Source organism: Vidua chalybeata, chromosome 3, assembly GCF_026979565.1.
Source record: "Vidua chalybeata isolate OUT-0048 chromosome 3, bVidCha1 merged haplotype, whole genome shotgun sequence".
In the NCBI taxonomy this organism is placed as follows: Eukaryota; Metazoa; Chordata; class Aves; order Passeriformes; family Viduidae; genus Vidua; species Vidua chalybeata.
In genome coordinates this window covers 22,717,315-22,740,783 of record NC_071532.1, presented here as the reverse complement: position 1 = coordinate 22,740,783, position 23,469 = coordinate 22,717,315, and the positions used below count along the sequence as shown (strand labels likewise).

General features: G+C 37.9%; 1 protein-coding gene across 7 annotated transcripts in view; it reads right to left on the bottom strand.

Annotated features, from left to right (window-relative positions):
- Positions 1-16: 16 nt before the first annotated feature.
- The window catches only part of RAB3GAP2 (RAB3 GTPase activating non-catalytic protein subunit 2), a 42,990-nt gene continuing 19,537 nt past the window's right edge, over positions 17-23,469 (bottom strand). For 6 of the 7 annotated variants that reach the window (XM_053938456.1, XM_053938458.1, XM_053938459.1 and 3 more), the window contains 26 exons: positions 22,780-22,928; positions 21,770-21,849; positions 21,572-21,661; positions 20,951-21,090; positions 20,091-20,307; positions 19,646-19,789; positions 19,306-19,388; positions 18,959-19,023; positions 18,482-18,572; positions 16,601-16,728; positions 15,678-15,891; positions 13,278-13,375; positions 12,586-12,691; positions 11,511-11,671; positions 9,541-9,757; positions 9,007-9,180; positions 8,787-8,893; positions 7,733-7,799; positions 7,014-7,084; positions 5,646-5,681; positions 5,025-5,099; positions 4,610-4,828; positions 3,421-3,510; positions 3,118-3,336; positions 2,344-2,502; positions 196-2,070 (listed from right to left, as the gene is read on the bottom strand). In XM_053938456.1, coding sequence (XP_053794431.1) covers positions 1,924-2,070; positions 2,344-2,502; positions 3,118-3,336; positions 3,421-3,510; positions 4,610-4,828; positions 5,025-5,099; positions 5,646-5,681; positions 7,014-7,084; positions 7,733-7,799; positions 8,787-8,893; positions 9,007-9,180; positions 9,541-9,757; positions 11,511-11,671; positions 12,586-12,691; positions 13,278-13,375; positions 15,678-15,891; positions 16,601-16,728; positions 18,482-18,572; positions 18,959-19,023; positions 19,306-19,388; positions 19,646-19,789; positions 20,091-20,307; positions 20,951-21,090; positions 21,572-21,661; positions 21,770-21,849; positions 22,780-22,928 — 3,347 coding nt within the window. In that variant the 3' untranslated portion in view covers positions 196-1,923. Of the gene's footprint in view, positions 173-195; positions 2,071-2,343; positions 2,503-3,117; positions 3,337-3,420; positions 3,511-4,609; positions 4,829-5,024; positions 5,100-5,645; positions 5,682-7,013; positions 7,085-7,732; positions 7,800-8,786; positions 8,894-9,006; positions 9,181-9,540; positions 9,758-11,510; positions 11,672-12,585; positions 12,692-13,277; positions 13,376-15,677; positions 15,892-16,600; positions 16,729-18,481; positions 18,573-18,958; positions 19,024-19,305; positions 19,389-19,645; positions 19,790-20,090; positions 20,308-20,950; positions 21,091-21,571; positions 21,662-21,769; positions 21,850-22,779; positions 22,929-23,469 lie in introns of those variants that run through there. The other variant, XR_008429993.1, reaches the window with a different exon arrangement.

The window sequence follows — 23,469 nt, the reverse complement described above, 5'->3', positions numbered from 1 at the left end:
ATTTACTTGTTCTTAGCAACCTGTGTTCTGTGGAAATTCGCTTCCTTTTAAGAGAAAATCCCCAGTGAACCAGCTCTTGTTTAGTTTTTATACTGGCAGCTGGTAGCTCAGCAGAAGCCCAGAGAACCAGTCCTCTCTACAAAACAGAGGAGAAAGAGGTGACCACCATTCCCTAAAAGGAAGGAAAAGACACAATGAAACCTCAAATTTTATTTAATCAATTTACACAAATCCACAGCAAAATAAACACAAAATAGCACTATATACAGAGTATTACTTACAGTACGTTACAGATTTGATTGGTGTAGTGTGTCAGCTCTGACATGATAGTTACAGTAAATTCCTTTACACAGCTGTACCAGGATAGAGGAATGTAATGCAGCTAAGGAACACTCTGCTTTCCTCAGGCTCCATGATAACCAAATCTCAAGCTCACTCATTTCTGCAGAAGTGTGAGGTGCTGTCAGGCAAGGTGGTCATGGTACCTGTGTGATACTGCCTCTTCCATTTCTCCTTTACAGCTGTTTTAACCTCAGTTATGGAAGTCAGTAGAGAAGTACAATAGAACATAGACCAGGGAATTTTACTGGAATTCTGACTATTCTTTGCTCTGTCTGTAGGAAGTCAAACATTCAGTATCAAAACAAGATTCCTTCACCAGCTGCCTTGTAGTGCAGTGATCAGGAATGGGGCTGCAGAACAGATGGAGGAGGCTGTGTGGAGCAAGCCACCTGCATCGCCTTTTTTGGGGGGGAAGTCAAACCCTTCGATAACAGCAGCACATACTTCAGAAAGATAAGACTCAATTCTAAATTCTGTCTCCAGCAAGGCAGACTATTCCAAATGTTTCTTACATATAATGCAGGAGGAGCAGGTTACAGGATGGAGCTGGTAATTTCAGCTGACAAAGACAAAACGTTTATACCAATTTAATTTTTCTCCTGGCTTCCTTCAGACAAGTAGTGAACAGGAGTCACCAATGCCAGATAACTATGTTCAACACCATTCCAATAGTGAAGATACTCACTATAGGATTCCCTGTATGTACTATCAATAAAGTGGGGGTTTTAAGGCTAAAGTATTCAGTACTATCAATCTTCAGAGACATTGTTATCAACTTTTTAAGCATTTTTGACTACAAGTTAACATGTCCAGAGATTCATAGCGTACTACATCTCCTACAGTGATAAGATAGAGGAAAAATCTTACAGTAAGACATTCCTTGACCTACTTAAACTCAGCAGAGCTTAATAATAATGGAGAGGGATGTAAATCCAGTTGTAGCTGAAGCCCAGCACCCCAGAGACAGCACAGGGAGAGCTGGACTAAAAGTCCATGCTCGTATGTCTGGAGAGTTGGGTTCTCCTTCCCATGTTGTCCTCCCTTTTGCCTAAGGCCACAGCACATTTCATCCTACATCGAGTGCAGTTGTCATTGTCACATAATGCAGTTACATGGCATGAGCCCAACACCAGCTTGAGCTTCAGAAAAAGCAGTATTGGCTTTACATGGTAACTTAGAGACTGAAGTTCTTGGGTCTAATTCTAAAGTTGCTTTTGGAAAACAAATCATACATGGAACACTGAAAGTGCAGCAGTTACTGCCAACATGAAATACAGATGTGATTCACAAGATGTGATTGTGTTGAGAGAGTAAAACTGCTGTCAAATATACCCAATTTAAACAACTGCATAAAGCGCTCAAGTCAGAAATAAATAACAAAGCAGTTCAGATACTGACAAGTGTACTGGAAACTAAACATATTCTTACTAGTGCAGAATTTAAAATATACTCCAATTTAAAACTACCTTCTGAAATTCTGGGATGGGGAGCATTGTTCTTTTTGTTAATTAACCAGAGCCCTGTGGAATTTTCTTCCCATTAAGTTCAGCTCTGTAGGAGCCTGCCCTGCTCCGCAAGCGCTCAGGCGGGGATGGCCTCGACAGCCTCGATGAGGTTGAGGGCCAGGCTGTACTGCCCGTGGTTCTCGGGCAGGTGCTCGATCACCTTGCTCACCAGCCTGGCTGTCGTTGCAATTGGCACTTCCACATTCTGGATTTCCTGGGGGTCCTGTGTGAAACAAACTCAGCATCTCAGTCATTTCACAGCTAAGCCCTCCAGAACTTTTGTAATGCCAATCGCTAATGTTTAAACACAATCAAGATGATGCTTTGACCCACAAAACTGCTTTACCCTCCATGAAACAGAACTACCATGAGGAAAAGTGGGGGGAAAAAAATCCTATTTCCATGAGTAAGAGAGCGCCATTCTGATGTAATCTCTGGCTTGGTGAACAGAAACCTCAGAAAATCAACTTGTTTTCCAAACTGGAGCTTAACTTACCATAGCTTTGAGCCAAGTGCTCAGTGTTGGAGGAAGCCTGGTGAGGAGTTCCATGCCATCCTTGATCTGTCCATGGAGCAAAGCGAAGGCCAGCCTCTGCCCAGCCAGCATGAGCAGCTGGGATGCCAGCACTTCTTTGTCAGCCACCTGCAGGAAGGCCTGAAAGCAGAGAAACCCAAGGGACTAGAAACAGTTTCAGTGTGACAGCTCACTTAGCTGGAGGCCTGAACAGCCATAACAAAAGAAAGTTCTTGATTCTAAAAGAACAAATAAGTCTTTGAGACTGTTTCTTGTATTATGTGTTACTGTAACAAAGCACAGGATTAGGAGCTTCAGAGCAGCACAAGGCAGAGAATTACTCAGAACTTTACAGTGATTAGCAGGAGCACAAGATGTCTTACAGTCCAGCAACATAACCACCCCTCAAGGAAGGGAAGGGGGTTTTTTGTCCTTTTTTTATTCTTTCTGTCCTAAAAATAAGCCAATTCCTGAAATTATCAAATATAATGAAATTAAGAAGGCCATACTAGTCATACCAGTAGTGTAACTCCCTGTCACATTTCCACTAGTTGCTTTACACAAATTCTTGCTGGGAAAATGGAAAAATAGAGGAATTATTAGTCCTGAAAAGGTACTTTCATAGTCTCTGACTTTTCAGCCTGGGGATTTTTTGAGCTTGATAAATCTTGCCTAACCCTTCCAGGCATTTTAAGTAAGTGAAAAGTAATCTTAGAATACATGACAGTGTTGTAAAATGTTAAAAGCTGTTCTTACCTCTTCACCAAGATGATCCATCCCATAACTGTACAGTTCACAGACATAATACCTTCTGACCAGATCCTCAGAGATCTGAAGATACTGAGCCAGGTCTGCAGCAAAAGTTGGCCAATTCTTCCCCTTCTCAAAAGGAAAATGATCCTCTTCTGAGACTTCTCTGTCCTTCTCTGACGAACACAGTGCTTGAACCGCTGCACTCACAACTTTGAGCAAGAACTTTGAAGCAAAAATCAGAGGTTACTTCAGGAGTATCTGTAACTTCAGACGTTTAAGGACTTTCAGTACAGAACTTCTGCCTACCTGCTGTCGTATGGATAATACGTCTGGATCCATATCCCCACTAGGTAGCAGCTGAATTGATGTTAGGTCTTTGAAAAATGCATTTTTGCCCTAAAATTGAGAACCAAAGACAGGGAAACAATACAACAAATAGGCAATACAAAAATCCACTCTGATCCAATACTAAGCAGCCCACTTATTTCTTAAATTTATTTTGTACTGCATCTTCAGTTTTGCTCACAGAGCAAATGGAGCAAGTGAAGGCAAAAAGAGGATGGCTAATAGTAATAGTTGTATGTAGAAGAATGGAGGCACGGGAATAGGATCTGATTTTACTCAAGACATAATATGCACTCTTAAATGACAAAAGATAGTATAATGCTTTCTGTTAACAGATAAACAAAGAAAAAATACTAAACCAATGGAATTTGACCTGTGGCAAAATGCTAAAATCAGACTCAAATGCTTGATGAGAGCTTGCAGACAAGAGCCTACACCAAAAGGAAAGTAATATTCTGCATTTAAAAAATTCCAATAAATCCTTTAAGGAAAAAGTCTGAACAGTGTTACAGCACTAAATTATTTTCTCCACAGCAGGAATTAAACCACAGTCTACACCAGACTGTAATTTGTGTTTAAATTCTCTTAGAATCAAAGTGTGGTTATGATAAGAGGAGGAAAGCTCGATTTCTTGTATCAGGATCAAGCTCTGATTGTAATATACTGCATTTTAAATGCAGTGACTTTTCAGTGGTTTTTATGGGTTAAATGAAAAGTTTTTCATCCTTTTTGAGATGCTGGGAATTCTGGAATAATCATCAGCAATAATGGATACAACAGTGACACTAACAACATTTCTGACCTTTAAATACTTATGTTTCCACTGGTCTGGCAATTCTCAAAGCAACCAGAAAAACCTGTCATCCAGTGTTCTGACCATAGAGTATTTTCAGGCCAGCTAATAATTAAAAAGCTGATCCTCATGCAACTGAGGTCACTACAAATCTTTTATTCATAAGGAAGCTCACCAAGGTTGAGTCTCTACCTGAATTCTGGTGACAATTTCGTCAGTGCACCACAGTGGAGTAAAGGCTTTCATAAAATCATGCAGCAACTGTTTAAAGTGTGAAAGCCAGCAAATATCCCAGATACCAAGAGGAAGGGAGTATTAATTAAGGCAGTATTTCATTATCTGCTTTCTAAGCTATACCTTGCTGTCAAACAGTGACAGTGGCTTCACACCCTTGAGCGAGAGCCTCATGATGGCGTAGAGGATGGTGCAGAGCACGAACTGGTGCTCCACCAGCGGGTAGTGGATGCGCTTCTGCTCCAGGGCCAGCTCCACGATGGACACCGGGCCCTCCACCGACACCCAGGCATCCTCCGTGTCCAGCACAGGGGCCTGCATCTCATCACTGCTCACATCTGCCTGCCAAGCAACACACCAGAGAAGTCACACACTAAAAACCTCCTACACTGGCCTGCTCTGCAGTGAAATTAAAAAGAAAACTTCATGTTGTTTAGAATATCATCAACATTTGTCTGAACTGAACAGGACAGAAATTAGTATAACCACAGTCTTCAAAAACAGATTTTCACTCATCCTTTCAATGAGAAAAATTTACCTCTAGCAAAGTTTGCAGAAGTTCTGAACAGCAGCCAAGAAAAGCTGTCATTGCTGTGTCACTCATCCCTACGTCCTGGTAACAAACAGTAAGATTTAAATTGTTTCAGCTGTAATTGAAACATGCTTTTATTAGCTCTTTATGTCTGAGAAGACAGTTGTTGACAGTTTCTTAACCTGTTATATTTAAATGTAAACAGATACTTACTGAAGTACAAAGAATTAACAGGAAAATTTGGAATAAAGTAAATGTAGCCATTTACAATAGAGTATCTCCAATGAAGACTGAATCAAGTAATGCCACCTAGTAAATTTAATTTTATGATCATATCAGTTGTCTTCCAAAAAAAGTTTTAACTAATGACATTACGCATGAAAAATAATAGTAACTTGTCATCTTATAGTCTCAAGCCTACCCTCTATAATATTTGAAGTTATACTACTGTTCTAATCTGCTTTTTCAGATAAAAATTAATTTATACTTCTTAAAATGTGTAACATTCTCTCTAGGACAACATTTTCAATTTTTTTTTAACTTTCAAAAAAAAAATCACAAACCAGTATTAAATTTAAAGCATTTTTACTTATTTCTTCCCACTCAGACAAAAGTAGTATTACTTGCCCGTCTGCATAATCTGTCCTTTGGAGCTTTTCCAACCTGTTTTTAAAAAAAAAAAAAAAAAAAAAAAAAAAAAAAAAAAAGGTAATATGTATCACAACTAAATAATTTTCATTATGACATCTGTTACCCACATTTTAACCTTTCATTTCTACTTTCTATTTTCCCAATATAAAATGAGAAAATAGCTCAATTACAGCTACATGATGCAGCACATTGCATATCTTGTTTTCAACAAAAGACTTGATACAGATTGTAAAGGAATGAACATCACTGATGCCCATATTTAGTTCATCCTTCTTAAAGCCTAGGATTAGAAATAAGACCCCAAGGTCCTCATTCAAATCTCAGCTAAGAAATTCCCAGTGATTTCTAGAATGCAGAACTAAAGCTGTAACACCAAGCACAGTATTAGGAAGAAACCAGTTAGTTAATAAAAACCTTTCTCTCCTCTCCTGCAGGTGTTATCTCAGGTAGAAGAGTTATGGTGAAGGATTTGCATAAATACAGGCAGGAAAACTGGAAAAGGGTTTTTGCAGAAGCAACACCTAAAATTGTACACAACTGAGCCTATTTGCTGAAAGGAATGGGGAAAGAATATTCTCCAGTTCTTAGAGAACTAAACAAAAAGCAAAGGCAGAAAATGAGAGGAGCAAAGGAGAAAGAAGACAAGACAGGAGAGAAAATTCTCGCAGGTTTTGTGTTGGAGTTTTATTCTTTAAGTCACTACCCACTTACTAGGAAACAGCCTTCCAGTAAACAGCCCCACTGCATTGTTATAAGCATGAAAAAACCTGAAGCTTAGCAGGGACAAAAGACTACTCAAATTCTAAGCAGATAGGCTACATACTAGAACAAAAGCTAAATTACAATAGCAGCAATAGTTAAAAGTGCTCAATATCATCTTCTGTATTTTGCAGAAGAAGAGTTCATGTATATGAAATCTGGACTTGTGGTAGATCCTTGGTAATAACTTAACAGGAAACAGGCACAGGCACTTTAAGATATTCATTGTTTTCTAACAAAATTTTATCTATGCATACATAGATAATATCAAACTGTTTCACAAATATTTCTTATCTAGCAATTACAAGCTAAAACTGCACTTAAGTCTTCAGGACACATCATCCAGTGTTGATCAGCTGCCTCTAGTTAACCATCCAACACATCTGATATTTTAAAGTATGCATTTCATTATCACTTCCAAACGTTAGCTACATAATAAGCCAAAATAAACAATGGTGATTTGCATAGTTAAATCAAAGGTATTCCTAATACTTTTTAAAACAAAATGCCAAAATGAAATTGTTTATAAATACTGGCTTCACTTTTCAGTTAGTAACAAAAGCATCCTCAAAACACTGCACTCACCTTATCCATGAGATACGTGGCAGAAGAAAGCCTTTTTACTATGAATGTACTCCACATCATCAGAGCAATACCTAGAACAATCACAGACTTGTAAACTCCAGGTGAATAGAAAAGGGAACTTACAAGATGGTGAACAAAACAAGAAGTAATTGTGAATTATCCTCACTGATTATAATTGGAGTTTAGATTTCTCAGGAGGAGACTACACTGGTGATCAAATAGTCATAAGTGGAATTAATAACTTGTTAAAATATTTTATTATGCAGACTGGGTTAAACATTTTAAGTACACATCAAGACAGCACCTTATTTGCATACATAAATAGTCTACAAAAAAGAAAATGGTCATCATCTTCATTGAAAGAGGGTATCAAGAAGTGCATGAAAAGTAATTGACTGCAATTGATGTTCCACTATTTAAATACAAGTAAAAATCAATTTCAGAGCAATTTTATTTTCAAATGCTTTTAGTTGGAACACATCAACTTTATCTAATTAACTTATTTTCACAGTTGTGATGGAAACTCAATTTCACCATGGAAGAGAGAAGCGTGGATTTCAGCAGAAAGTTTTGGGGTGGTTTGGTGTTTTAAGACAAAATGGCCATCAAAATTATGAACAGTGTTCATTTACTTTAGCTAACAAACATCCAATCTCAAACATCCAAATTTGTTTTACAGTTTCAACAAAGATCATTTTTACTAAGAGCTTTGTACTTACCGTGCTGAATGTGAGCATTAATGATGCATCTTAGATGATCTATAGACCTATTGAGAAAACATGCTTCCTTATGGAAAAAAATAAATGAAAGTACAAGTTAATACATTATTCAAAACTTACTTTAAATGTAAATTACTAATTCTGAAAGGGCCCAGGTAGATTATCTTAAAGCTTTTACTTTGACAGTTATAAAACTTGTAAGTTATTCTGCTGTTGCAATTTTCTCTACCAGTATCTGACAAACACATGTGTGCATGGCAAAGTTTGTTTCAGTCATCATGAAGCCAACTGTAATTTCAGGGTTTTTTTAGTATAAGTACTGCTCGCATACTCTTTGCTGAAAGGCACCTCCACTGACAACAGTAATTTTTCAAATACAAAATCCATTTCTGATAGAGTATTTTTTACTCAATTTTGCTATGATGGAGTAAGTTTTTAACAAATCTCAGAGGAGTCCTTCTATTCTACATCAAGTGATGTGGCACAGCTCTAAGGAGTTCTGATTTAACTTTTAACATCATCTGAACTTAGGACAACATTTTCCCTTATAGAAACTATAGCACAGGAGAGGGAAAAAAGTTATTTTTTTCTTTCTTATGACAACTCCCAGCAGTGACCAGGGAATCTGACAGTATTCAAGAAATCCCTCTTTCCTCCCACAATAGAATGGGTTCTAGTCTAAAAAATTTAGTATTCTGTGACTTGTTTAAGCATATTTAGAACAGAGAAAAATATGCCTCTGTTTTGGAGTACTGAAACTGTTTTGTATCTGCAGTACAAACAGGCAAACCTTTTTCAAACTGGACCCAGTTTCCACACTCCCAGTATTGAGCATCTGATAGCTTAGAAATGTACAAGTGAGGTGCCCTTCAGCCTCAGGACATACTCTCATTTTCTCAATTCAATTTCCACTTGTCACAGAAAGATTGCACCTAGTAACTGCTTTCAAAGTCAGCCATATTAATTGATGTTTTGATAAACTACCAGAAATTTGTGAAGCTCCTTCTATCAAGTTGGTCTTAATCATTATCCCTTGCAAAAGACCTTTTCTTACCTCTGGGTCCTTATTCCACTGCACTACACATTCCCAAGAGCAATGAGCATGGAGTACATCCACTTCAAGACTACATGGAAATTGCTGATATGCTACTTGCAGCAGCTCTAGAAAAACAAAATCTGAAGTTAGAAGACAGACCTCTTCCCACTAAAATTTCTGCTACTTCACAACAACAGTCTCTGCAGACTTTTATAATTTGAAAAATTTATTTTCTTACCTAGGATTCTTTCCAAGCCTGTAGCTGCTTCTGGTTCCTCAAGAAAGAGATTATTATGCATTTCTACGGATTCTTCAGTACTGTCTGTAGTGTTTTTGTACTGGGCCACATTCAGTATAATCGGACTGAAGCCTTGCCTAAAAACCCACTTTGCTACAGTGTCAGCAATACCTCCTAGGATGTTGAAAAGTAAGAGGTAGAGTCAAGGTATTGCAGATTATTTATGGTTCACAATCTAAGAACAAGAGATAATATAGGATTTTTAAATACTACCTTTAATTACATACAGGTACATACTCTACCAATTAAAAAAATTCCTAATCAACTAATCAGAAGCTTACAATGCAGTCTTTACAGTAATAGCTTTTAACGATTTTAAAGCACTGTTCTACATGATTTACATTGCTTTTTAAATTAAGAATGGTGTCCAGCAAAACAATTTCCAGCGCAGAGTACATCATTAAATAGGTAAGGATGGCTCAGAAGTCTATTAGAAAGAAAATCAACAATCCCTCCAAGAAAAAAAAAAATTACCTTTTCCAGCTTCAAGCAGTTTCTTAACAGACAATCTGCCCAAAGGCTCAGTCTGCAGTGATGAAACTCTTTTTGTTCTTTTGGTCACTTTGCTGTGCAGTAGTGTTTGAAGGATCAGGCAATCTTCTAACTGTTTCAGCAGAAGTTTCCAATATTCAGTATCAAGGGAAAGTGCTTCCCAGGATTCTGTGTCTGAACCTACAATTATTTGGGAAAACTAACAGAAGATATGAATTGGTTTAGGTCTGTTCATTTTAAAGCACCATAATTTTGTTCATGAAAAATGCATAGCATTAAAATTCAAAGGAATATCCCAAGAGCTAATGCATTTTAAAGAATAATTTACTTCAAAGTATGCATTAACTGTTATGCAAAGATCAATTAACATCCCACACTGCTCACACAAGTTACACACATCCTTAAATAAAAGCCTAAAGGAAATAAAAGGACCTGAAGGATCATCTTACAGTCCCATTTTTAAGTTCATATTTAGGTGAAAAGGGAGTTAGAAATCCTTAAAAATATTTATTTTTAAATCCTCCACTATATACACCTTCCCCAAATATATGATTAATCCACCTATATTTCCATTTCCTATCATATTAAAAAATATAGATCATGTGCCTAGAAATATGGATCAGACCACATGGCAATTCTGTGCATTATTTTGATAATTCTCATGTCTATCAGCAAATGCTCTGCCAGGAAACCCAAGAATCTTTCCAGATTGGTAGGGAAAAAAAGGGGGAGAAGATACATGAATTTATGGAAGGGAAAAATTGAAGGAAATAAATCTGTTACTTTTTTTTTTAAAGCAGAACTGAAGAAAAAGGGGCAAAGAAGGCATGTAGGTAAAGCATAATATGTTGCAACCTATCAACTCTCTATTTTGCAATACCAACTATTTTGATAAACAGAATTGCAATAGTTGAGGTGAGTGTGCAAAAATACTGAAACAATTCCAGTTCTCTAGTTAAAATTTATAACATAGACACAATTAGGGGGCTGAGAGAGTTGGGATTGCTAAACCAGGAGGAGAAAAGGCTCCAGGGTGCCCTTACTGCAGCCTTCCAGGACCTAAAAGGAATCTACGGGAAAGGGACTTTTTACAAGGGCAGGTAGTGACAGGACAAGGGGGAATAGCTTTAAAGACAAATAAGGAGGTTTAGATTGGCTATTAGGAAGAAACTCTTTACTGTGAGGGTGGTAGGCACAGGTTGCCCAGGGAAGTTGTGGATGCCCCTTCCCTGGAGTGTTCAAGGCCAGGATAATGATGCTCTTGAGCAACCTGGCCTAGTGGGAGGTGTCCCTGCTCAGGGCAGCAGGGGCTGAAATCACACCATTTTTAAAGTGCCTTCCAAGCCAAACCAAGCTCTGGTTCTATTTACAAGACTGAACACCACCTACATCCCACCCAATCTAATTCAGACACATCTGCCTGGATGTGTCTCTTTGGAAATGGAATCATGTTTTCCATGTTGAATTGAAATGCTTTATGCAGTTTTACAGCCTTAATCACAACTTGGTAAAGGTATTTACTGCCAAGAAAACCAAGCATCCATCATGTTAAGAAGGGCTAGTAACATAAGTACTACAAGATTTCAATGGTATACTTAAAAAAAAATCTCAACTATGTTAAAACAGGTTTACCATCCAAAGTTCAGTGGACTTCTCAAATTTATGTGGAAAGCGTGTAGGCTTTAAGTTCATCAACAACATTTGCTATTGAGAGAGAAACTCAATGTACAGTTTCCATATTTAAATATGTTTAGTAAATTATCCTGGCATATCATTAATTCATCTCAGCATAATGTTCTTCAAATCTGAATGCAAATTTTCAGGCTTGCAGGATGTCACGCTTGTACTCAGATTGGAATGAGGACAAATGCTGAGGATGTTACTGTTACCAGGACAGATGCAGGGAAGCCATACAGTAACTAGAAGAGAAGGGGAGGTGTGAGATGAGTTACCTTTTTCTCGGTCACGCTGTCGATTATCTCTGCAGTTACAGAGTGTCCCACGTGAGCAGATAGCAGGGCAGCCGCGCTGCTTTCAGACTGAACGCAGGCCGAGCGCATCTGCTGCCACCAGGGGGACACCGACTGCGTGTCCCACGACTCGTCTATAGCGACTGGAGGCAAAGGGAGAGCGGGAAACAGCTGGGGTCACTGTGCAGGAGCAACCAACCCTGGAACCAGCACTTGTGAACACAGCTTGTCCACGAAGAGCAATTTCTGATTACTCTACGTGATTATTTTCCAGATACGTAGCACACGGGTTCTTGGATTGCAAGTCAAGTTTAAAACAGAATGTGAATTACTCATTCTCAAAACTCATTTGTAGCAAACAGACAATAGATCTGAATCACTAGGTAGCAAACCTGCTGCATGCTTTGAAGATCTAAGGGATGTTACACTTCACAATGCAAACAGATTCATTTGTGATTTCAAGATGCCACACATATTCAATGCACTCAAGCTGTCTCCCTTCAGGCTACCTTGTGTTCAGCAGCATTAATTTACTCAGACAGCAGCAGTAGCTTATTCATGCTTCCTGTTTCAATCTGATAATGCTGCTCTATGGAGAAGTAGGCAAAAAGGGAACCTGGCACAGATTTATCCATAGCAGCTGTGTCTAAGGTAGGAGAACCAGCGTTTATTCACACGTACAACATATGTACAACCTACTCCAAATTATGGCAAACTGACTTTATAGAGAACTCAAGTTACAAATGCTGCTAAAGTGACAATAAAGTAAAGGATGTCTTAGAGCCAGTCAGCACAAATTAAAGAGATGGGACTAAACATTCAAAAAATGTGAGGAAAGCGAGCTGGACAGCCATGTTCTGGTGCCAAATAGGAGTTGTGTCAACTTAGTGTACAGAGTGTAAACATGGTATGATTAGTTAGTCCATGAATATGCAGCATTAAGTTTTGCTGCATAATTTGTGAGGGGGGAAAACCCAAAGTATAACAGACTCTAGCTAGAGTAGCAAAATTTTGATAATAACAAGTTGCCTTCGAGTATTTTAAATGCACAACTCACCTTTCATTTTGCTCAGAAGTGACAGCATAGTGTGAAGGCATCTGACAGAATCTGGTTTGTCTAGAATATCCTTTTCCTTGGAAAGCCATAAATTGAGAAGGAGTGACTGTAAAAAAAGAGAATATTGAATTGAAGCAGTAAAATGAAACTCTAATATTGCAAAACACCTAATGCAAACAGTTTCTCAAATAAGTTATGTGTCACAGAGTAAAAATGTTATATCCATGAACCATTATATTAAACCACAAGTTAAAAATATGCACAATGCACTCTCTGTGACAGATATTGAAATTAAATAATACAATCAGTACATTTAATTAGGAAGACATTCTAGAAAACACCTTTTCAAGGTCTAGAATGTCTAGAAAACTCCCTTTTGAAGGCTCAACTTGGCATGCATTAAGAGTTATTAATATTATAGTTGAAAATTTTACACTTGTAGTCCTTAATGAATATTCTAGACATTCTCACTAGAATACCCACATTTTCTACTAGAATATTTTCTTCTTTTTTTCCTTTGCTATTGCTTAACTGAGAAATGCAAATACGAGCAACTAAAGAACTGAATAGGGAGGTATTTGAACACAGCCTGAATCCAGTAATCCAAAGGCCAACATGCAGACATTTTCCTTTCAATGTTTTGTTTTCAAAATATTAAATCAATGTTTTGAAGTATGTAATAAACATCTTACCAATAAGGTTTGTGGGGTAAAACCTGCTGATTCCAGTGCATGGCACATTTCCTCTGTGGAACTCTCCCCACACAAACATTTCCAGAAGAAAAAGCTGCCTGAAGCAAGAATTAGTTGACATTACTAATGTTATCTAGAACCATAATCCCTCTCCTTACACTTTGACAAAAGGCAATCTATTGATCAGGTCCCAGTGAGTGCAGTACAAAATAACAGGTGACATTCAGAATCACCTGGTGTTCACCTGCCTGCCAGCTTAAACCACAACAGTCTTTTCTGATGCCCAACAAGGGTCACAGAGGGTAGAGATAAAGACAGATCTGACCAGAGCATGTTAAAACAAACTTGTCATAAGAATTGATTGCATCACTTTAATAGTCAGTGGTCACAATGCTGATGGATTTGCTGCCAGAGCAGTGTGAAGTGTAAATTGCTATAAACATTCTCTGTTGTGCTCTATCAGCCCTGGGGGTTTGGTTTGGGTTATCAGGTACTGTGTCACGCTGGCTCATGGCACGATCTCTGTCGTGACACTTCGGCCCTCGGGCGCCGTGCAGTGGGAACAACTCGCAATTACACCTTTGCTCCTCCAAGGGCCCATCCAGAGGGAAATTCCTTCCTCCACCTCCCCCTTCTCCAGCCGAACTACAATCACTCTGCTCAACACTGCTCGGTACAGGCAGAGGGAAGAGAAGGCCTCTGGATCTGATGGCAAAGTGACAAGTACTGTGGCTAGTCCGAGCCCAGCAACTAGCACTGTGGCTGAGCTAGAGAACCAACCTGACACTGAAATCACTGACAACTCATCACAAGAAGAAATACTGGAAGTGAAAGTGAGCTCACTCAGTAGGAGGAACAGGAGAAGGAGGTGGATGAGGCAGGCTACTCCAAAGTAGGGCCAGCATGAAAGCAGTAGAATAAGGTGTTCACTGCTCAGGAAGGAAGAAGAGGAAGAATTTATAAACAAGGCAGTAACCAAAAAATCTCTATCCTTGAGGGAGCTGCAAGATATCAGTGAAGATTTCAGCCAAAATCCAGGTGAGTACACTGTCATTCAGCTGTTCTTATGTTGGGATAACAGAGCCAGTAGCCTGAAATGAGAGGGTAAGGAAGCCAAAGAGCTGGGATCCCTTTCTAGGGAAGAGGGCATTGACAACAGAATTGGAAAAGGGGCACAAATCCTCAGCCTCTAGAGGCAACTCCTCCCAAGTGTGAAGGAAAGGAATCCCTTTAATGAATACATTACACGTCTCCCAGGCAAGTGGACTGATCCAGACTGCACAGAACAGGGAGAAGCCACCCTTTGGAAAGACTGAAAGATGCAATGGGCTTTTAAAGGCTATATGGAATGCAGTGGGTGCTGGGACATTCAAACATTGGGATACAGAGGTAGCTACGGTCACTTGGTTGGTCAGCACTGTGGGATCTGCCAATCAAACTACCCCTGCCCAATAAAAACTCTACTGTACAATAGAAAGGGATAAAAATACGCTGGAGAACAGAGTTTATGTTGCTTCTATCTCAGGCAAAAGCAAACCCTTTTGTGGAACTGCTTTTGCTGAAGGATGTGGATAGACTTGGGGAACTCTGATGTGTACCTCAAGGGGATTTGATTCTGGATGAGAACACACAATGACTTGAATTGTATGTTAATTGCTATATAATATTGTATGGCATCACTACTACAGATGCTATATGCCACATCAATGGTATTACAATAAAAATTACCAAGATTAATGACAATTTAATTTTGATGAATCTGCCAAAGTGCAGTGATGCTATAACATGACAAGCACAGCAGTGATGGAACCAGAACTGGTTTCAGCATGCAACAATCCAACACCACACACCACTTCTCCTGCCCTAGAGGACTACCATGACAGATGGAGCCCACAGCCATGGACTAAATGAAATCATTGGACGTTTTAGAGGGACTTTGTTGAAAATCTCAACTCCACAAATTAGGGGTCCTTGTTGCCTCACCTAATGGCCTTGTGCTGCCTCTGGCCAGCTCCCCCATCTCTGAGGCTGAAGTCAGTCCTGCCATTAACTCAACTCTTAGAGTGCTGTGACCATGGAAGAAGCTGCAGGGTACAGCTGCTCTGTGAAGTATCCAGTTACCACTGTGCAATTTAGTGGTGTTAATAACTGAATGAACAGTGGTTCCATGGCTTCAGGGTAATTGTATCCACAGATGCAGTTAGCTTGTATTAATAGTCAGTCATGTAAAAGACTTGTCCTCCTTTTAGACTCTTACTCCAGGTAGGAGTCTAAAAGGAACAGTTACATACTACTTCAAGGCAAGATGGCTTGCTAAGGCCTCAAATTAGGGCTAAAATATTTATACCATCTTAGATTAAAATCAGTCAGAGTAATGTAACTGAGCTCAATAGCTCTTACCTAAAGCCACATATTCTCCATCTTCCATATTTTTTACAGTAATCACATCCTTTTCATATTCTAGATATTCTAAGAACATTTTCACAGACAACATGTCATCCTTCTCATCAGTCAACTGAGTGGTAGTTTGAGTATTTTCTTTCTTGTAGTTCTCCAGTAAAGTTTCAAGCCTATGAAAATCTTTTTCCTCAAGACGAAGCAGTTTAGCCAAGTCCTTAAAAGCAAAAGCAAAAAAAAAATCTCATCTCACAAAAGGCTTATGCAAGCAGATGATTTTCAAAACATAGTAAAAATTAAAAAAAAGTCCAAAGAGTCAAAATATTCCATTTCAAACACTAAAAACATTTTTGAGAAGGGCCAAAATAATCTCCAAATCAGTTATTCACATTGCTCAAACAAAGAGCTTGTCTAGCTTCCTTTTTAAGGACCAGAACAGATGCATTTCCCATTTTAGATTCTGCCCATAGCATAACAATCATCCATCAAGTAAACAAGCCTATAAAATACCAGTATGGTTTTGTAAATATATAAGCAGCTTTACAAATTATAGCAAAAGCAAGCCAAATTATGCTGCTATGCAAGCATCAAAATTTTTAACTTCTACAGTTCCCAAAATATCTCTCCAAAACCAAAGTGAAGAACACACTACATACTTTGAATAAATGACTGAAAACAGGAGACTGTGGTTTTATTTTCACTTGTATCTCAACTTTGTGTCTCTTAAAGAATTTTAGACAGATGAATTACCAGACACTTGTATGAGGCTGGAGGGGTATTATAAGTAATTACTTCATTAAAAGCTGCAGGCCACCAAAAGGGGTAACTTGCTTACCTACTTACTTTATCTGAGGCTTCAAAAACCTATTCTTATGCTTAAATCATCACTTGAATTTAAAAGACAACTGAATTTTCAATTTACTCACATTATCTGAAGGTGAAGTCTCTTTCTGTATGCTCTGGGAATTTTGTTTGCTAACCAGTTCATAAAGATGTAACAGCTTTAACTTGTTTGCACAGAACTGCAGCAGTCCTTCATCCACACACTCCAGCTCTGAGGAGAAATAAAACTGCATTTGAACTTGAACATGTAGCCTAGAATAATGAAACATACACACAGAACTGGAGGATTTCTGAAACTCACTGTAATTTTTGATGCATGGCTGTTTGCAATCATTACATTCAATTCAGAGCAGCTTAAAATAAGAATTATTTTTACAAGAGGTATTAAAGAAAGCTATGAAGCTTGTTTTAAAACTGGAGGTTGACAACATGAAACTGAACAAAGACAAATCTATTGTTTTCTCCTGGTTTAAGGCCAAACCACAGACTGTCAAAAACTGAAATACAGTTCCTATTTTCTTTCATCAAGAAAAACAAACTATAATATTTTATTCATTCTGACACTTCAAGCATATTCCCCTCATCTGAAGAAGGCTTGATCACCTCAGCAAGACACTGCCTTCTGTATTTTTGTTATCTTAGTCTCAGAAATTTCATGTATCTATTGACATTCGAATTCCAGTAACAATTAAAGCAAATAACATAGGAAACTAACACCAACATGGCCAAAAAAAACCCTTTTATTTCAGCTTATTAGTCTTGAAAGCTTTTCTGAGAGATCCTAAAATGACGTTTCTATACAAAAGATTCCACTGAATACATAAGTTTCACCTGAAGCTGCTTCTAAACATGATTTTAATTTACAAACCCTTAAATACTTTTGATACATTGCTATTAAAATACTACCAAAATAAGAGAAAAACATGGAGAACTTGTCACAGAACCATTTGACTTTGAACTCACAACCACAGCATTCACAAAGCCCAGGATCTGCTTCATATTATCTTTTACCTACTAGACAGAAGTGGAGAAATATAACACCACTCTTGTGAAATTAGAAGGCTGGAACATCAGTCAAATTTGCTGTATATTGTGACTGTGGGGAAATAATGTTATGTTTGACAAGAGATTAATGATGAAAATGCACAAATACACAGGCCTTAGGAAATATCAATCTCTCTTCAGAATTAAAAGTCATGTTTCTGTTTTCCTTTAGATGTTTTAGGAGTTCTAACTGAAATGGATAATGCTATTGAATTAGAATGAGATAGAGAATTTAGGTAGAGAACTGCATGTGTGAAGGTCTCAATCTCCTCTATGTACTTCAAGAAAACCATAAAAAGAAACTACCACTGATAGAAATGAAGGAGAGATTTCTTTGATTTTTCAGCAACAAGATTTTGAATTGGCAATGGCAATTCCTGACATAAGCTCTGAAATCCCTACCAAAACTTGAAGTATTTGGTAAGTTTCAGCAAAGTTTACCAAAAAAAAAAGATACTAGATGTGGTCACAGCTCAGCTTCTCAGTGATAAAGATTTTGTGCTTCAAGTACATTAAAATTCACAGATCATGCCACATCCTCACTTCCTTCTCTGGAGAGAGAGAATACATTAAAACATCTATAGGCAAAAGCCTATGAACCTGCTTTCTAAAGGAAGATTCAACAGGACACAAGTACCCAGACCAGTTCTTTTTGAGTTTGTTTTGTTGGGTTTTTTAAAAAATATAATCACAAGTTACTAGGCACAGAGCAAGCTTAGCCAAGCATACTTACCAGCAAGCTAATTGTAGTCTGCATTAAATAAAGACATAGAAAAGCAACATCCTGTGATATCTAGCACTGAAACTAAGCAGACCACGCCTGGTCTCCCTGTGGAACAGAACATTTCTACAACAGTCTTACAGCACTGCAGACAAAATGCAAATGCTTCTCTATATCTGCAAAATCAATATCCACCTACCCTGTTTTTTTAAATTATCCATTAATGTCTGAGTGATGTTTGTGAGAGATGAAAGTGGCACGCGTTCACTTGTCAATATACTTTCCAAAGCCTGTTAAGCAGATAGTCAAGAGAATTAAACATTCACTTAATCTCACTGTAAAAACATGCAAGTTCAGCCAACAATAACACAACTTTGACCACAATTTTTCATCTGTATTTCACCTGCACATATACTTGTGGCATAATTTGTTCCTACAGAAAGGTCTTCTCTCTTTTTGTTATTCACAGACAATGCCTTGGGAAAGACACAAGTTAAAGTTCATTCTAGTCAATAAGGCGTAAAAAAACTACCCAGAAAAAACACACAGAAATTCTACACAGCTCAATTTGCTTCAAGTAATTCTAGGGGAAAAAAAAAAAAATTATTTTGAAAGATTTAGCACCCTGCTAATGCAGTAATTTTTTCTAATATTAAAGTATACTCTAAATGTTTACCTGTTTTTTTGTAGCAGGATATTTGATATCAAGTATTAATTCCTTTGCTTCAGCTTCAATTAAATCTGCAAACAAAGACAATCACAATTTCAATTTGTATTTCTCAAATGCCTTCTGAAGAGTAAATCAATCTGCACCACAGTTAAGGTGCATATGGCTGCCAAAATAAGCTTGAGGAAAATGTAACAAAATAAACAGAAACCCCGAGGTACTTAAAGATCATAGCTCATAGCACATACAGCTGTCAGAATGCACCACAATTGTACTTCTGGTTGTACACTTACAACACAGATAATTCAAAAACTCTTTGATAACACAATCTTAAGAAATTATACAAGAGAACCTACCTGGATCTGAGGTTTTAGCTTTGAGTAAAGCATTTAACTTCTTCACTAGATGCATATCTTTTGCTCGTTCACTCTTTTTATCACTGAAGGAAAAGAATTTTTAATTGTATGAGTGAAGAGAACTAAAAGTAATAATTCAATAAAACTGTATTTTTTAAATTATTTATGCTACTTTAAGGTAACATTCCAATAATAAAAAATATGTTAATCCATACAAACCAATGAGACTATTACAGAGTGCTATTCAGCTTGAAAAGGAACACCAGAAATACTGTCTCCAATTGTTTCCAAAAACAATAATGAAATTAATTTACTGATACAGAACATAAAACGTTCTTACCTCAGTGATAAATGGAAAGGTACATGGACAGTTTTTACACTTCCAGAAACTGGATCAACAAGGCAGATCTGGTAAGTCTGGGGCTGCCATCCCTGACTGGTCACATTGTTTAGACCCATTATTTTATAACCAGGATACAACAACCTGAAATTTAAAAAATTTGCTAAAATTAGCAACCTACCCTGTCCACAAACAAAATAAAGAGGCAACAAGTTTTATGAAGCTAAGGTTTAAGAACTGCTAAACACCTTTATCAGAAAAGACTATAGAGTGATGAAATATGATGAAGTCCCCACCTCTAGAACAACAAGCTGCATTCAGTGGAAACACTGGGCAGCACAGGAAGTGCTTGCCAGCACCACTAGCACTTTTACCCCTGGCATAACTATATATCACTTTATTGCAGCAGCACAGCCACCATGCCTACCTGCTACCTGTTTCTTACCTGCAGTGTTTCCCCACATTGAAGGCTCCAACCCGAGGTCCTTGCTGCGTGCTCCACACTTCCAGAATGCCTCTTCTTGGAGCGTAGATCACAAGGAACTGAGCTACCCTGCTTGGACCCTGTGCATTCCCAAAAGGAGAAGAATCCATCTTCTCAGTTTCCCTCTCCTGAAGGTCCTCTACAGTCTGTATCCAACCAACTTCTGCATCACGGTATCCTTTATAAAGAGAAGACAGAAGATCACTAGTGTGCAGAAATTAATACAGAATTAGCACATCAAGCTGTAATCTTAAGCTTTGTTTCAAATTGTGCAACTCTTGACTCCTGTAAAGAACTCCGGTCCATTGACTTGGCACAGGGCCCACCAGAGAGTGGCCAAACGCAGCCTTTGGCAAAGCTCTGGGGAGGAAGAAATTCTTCAGAAGAAGATATAAAAACACCTCAAAACTCATCAGGCCAGTACTCTGGACATTACACCAGTGCAAGAAATTGAGGCTGCCCTTGTTGTACAGCCAATCATGATGAAATGAGAATCTAACAAGCTGTATGTCTTAGCGACTTTTCAAAGTTTATCTTCTCAGCAGAATTAAAGATGGTACTAAAGCTTATCAAGAGAAAGAACCTTGAGGAATAGCACTAAAGCTCTTCCAAAAAAATACAAACCAAACAGATCAAATTTTAACTGTAGGCCATATAAGTATTCCATGGATTTACAAAAATACCCTTATGGACTTAATATTACACCTGACTTTGGTTTGTAATGAGGCAATGTACTAAAATTCTTGGAATTTTAAGTCTGAACATAAGATGCCCCAGTGCTCTGAAGACTATTATTTGCTACATTAATACCACTATCATACCTTTCCACATGCGAACTGCAAGTCCTCTTGTAACATCCAGCAAAATAACCCTTCCAAATTCATCTGTTACTGCTGCCAAAGTGTTACATGGAGAAAGACATATCCTTTCACCATGGCGCCGGGAGTCAGGAAGTCCAAACCTAAAAAAAATAATAATGAAGCAAAGCCACTAGACACATCCTTTTCTTCAGAATAGTTAGCTTTTCTTCCAAGGATTAGGACTTCCTTTTTTCAGGTAACAGAAGGTATGGGAAAAATTAAGAGCAAATAATAAAAAAAGTTCTTGTTCTGTCTACCAAGATATATCATAGCTCTGCCTAAGTCCTACTGAAAAAGCAAAGTTCAGAAAGTAGGATAAGCAACTGCTTTGTCATGCAGTGTCAGGCAGTGACTGTACAGTAACAATGAACCCATGCACTGGAAGGGAAAGATCAATAATTATTTGTCCAGAAAAATAAACTGAAATGAAAAAAAGCTTAAAACAAATGACCTGCAAACTACTATCACTGCTTAAAGTCACATGTTCATCAGTTATACACCTTTCAAGATAATTTAAATAATTAAAAACACAAGACATCCAAAGCAACTTTCAGTGGAAAAAAAAAAACAACAACAACTTACCTCACTGCCAATGGGGTTGCAGGTTCCACTTTTGGTTTCTGTTTTTGGACAGGTTCTTCTTCATGTTTACTCTTCCAACCAAGCCAGCCACTTGCAACAGAAGAACATAACAAGAATTACACTAATGGTCCTAAAAATATTCAAAATATTATGCAGCTACAACTAAAAAAAAAAAAAAAATTAAAAAATTTTTTTTACCTGGCAGCATTAAATAATGCTGAAGTCAGTTTGCTTGCAACTGCTAAGGCAACATGAGACAACAGTGGCTGTGAGCTACCCTGAAATACAGGAATAAAGTGTTTAGAAAGACAAGAAATAGTCAGCTGTGAACCACCCTGAAATGAAGCAACAAAATCTCTAGAAAGCCAAGAAATAGTTCTTACACTAAACGCAACTGCAGAATAGTTTTTCAGGCCTCCTATGGACTTTCAGCTCAGAAAGCATAGCTTTAAGACTGCAAAATTTTAATTCATTGCCCCCAGAAAAGCCATTCTGACATCTCTTTGCCATTTCAAAATCCTCCTGCAAGTCACTGACAGTTCAGTATGTTTGTCTGCAACAGAAGTTAAAAAAACCCTGTATATCATCTATGATAGAGAGCTGGCTGGGGTATGGCTTTGGCGTCCTTATAAATATCAACATAAGCAGTTTTTTCACAAACCTGTTGGAAAGCAAGTAAAAAACCCAAAATTCCAAATCTAGCATTTTCAATTAACTTTCAATCGTGGTAAGGACAGCGGACACATAGGGTCTGAATGTAAAGACACAGCTACACTGACATCCTTTTTTTCCCATACAATAGAAGTTGATGTAAATATGCTACAGTTAAGCACAAATTGCAGTTTTTCTCCTACAAGAAATCACTACAATGTACTCAGGTTGTGTTGAATCAAATACTAAAGACCTCCACATATCCCTAAGATGCATGTTTACACAATACCAACATAATTTTTCAAAAACATTACTTTGCAATAAATGAACAAATTTTTAAAAATTACTTATCACACTCAAGATAGAAAATAAATTTCTCAGTCGCAGGAACCCATGCTAGACACTACTATCACATCCACTCCAAATCACTCCAGTTCCAGAAGATCAAGAAGGGGAAACGTCAACATAAAATGAACATAAGAATATTTCAGAAATACTCATACAGCAAAAAAGATAAATTATTCAAAGTTTCAGTGAGTCAGCTTTGTAGTACATACCTCCAGGGCAAAAAAGAACCCAGTGAAAGGATTGGCTCCAACAGTAACATATTGGGACATGGCAGGTGGACTGTTTTTTATAGCTGCATTATATCCTCCTATATTGGAGGCAGTCTTCATTTGATCAAAAGGACACAGTGTCATGATGCCTAACAAAAACATTAAAGTGAATGTCTTACACATTCAGAACAGAGGCATGCAATTGCTCTAAAAGCATAAATATATTCTTGCCTTTTTGACTGACCAGCCAGCATTCAGAGGAAAGGAACAGCTTTAACCACAGAAATGCCAAACAACATGGCAGAAACAACCTAATGGACTTGGGTTAATTATAAAGCACATCTGGTTTGTTCAGAAGAAAAAAAATCCAGCAGAGTTCAGCAGCAAAAATACACGTACCAAACTCACTTCACCTGCCTTGGTAGCAGCCTTCTGACCTCTTAGTTGCCTTTGTAGAAAGGGTGGAAGAGAAATTAAGCTTACTGTCCGTCAGATATGCACAAGAACTGAGGCTTCTGAAAATTCCTGAAGGGTAAAAGTCTTTGAGACCCTATGAGTCAATTTGTCCTTTTTGGAAAGGAAGCATCTCAAATTTAATTTTCCTTATGTGTTAGAATCAGGAAAGACCCATACCAGTCTTAACCTGCCTGCCAGACAGTTCTGACAGAAATGGAAATAACCACATCTGAT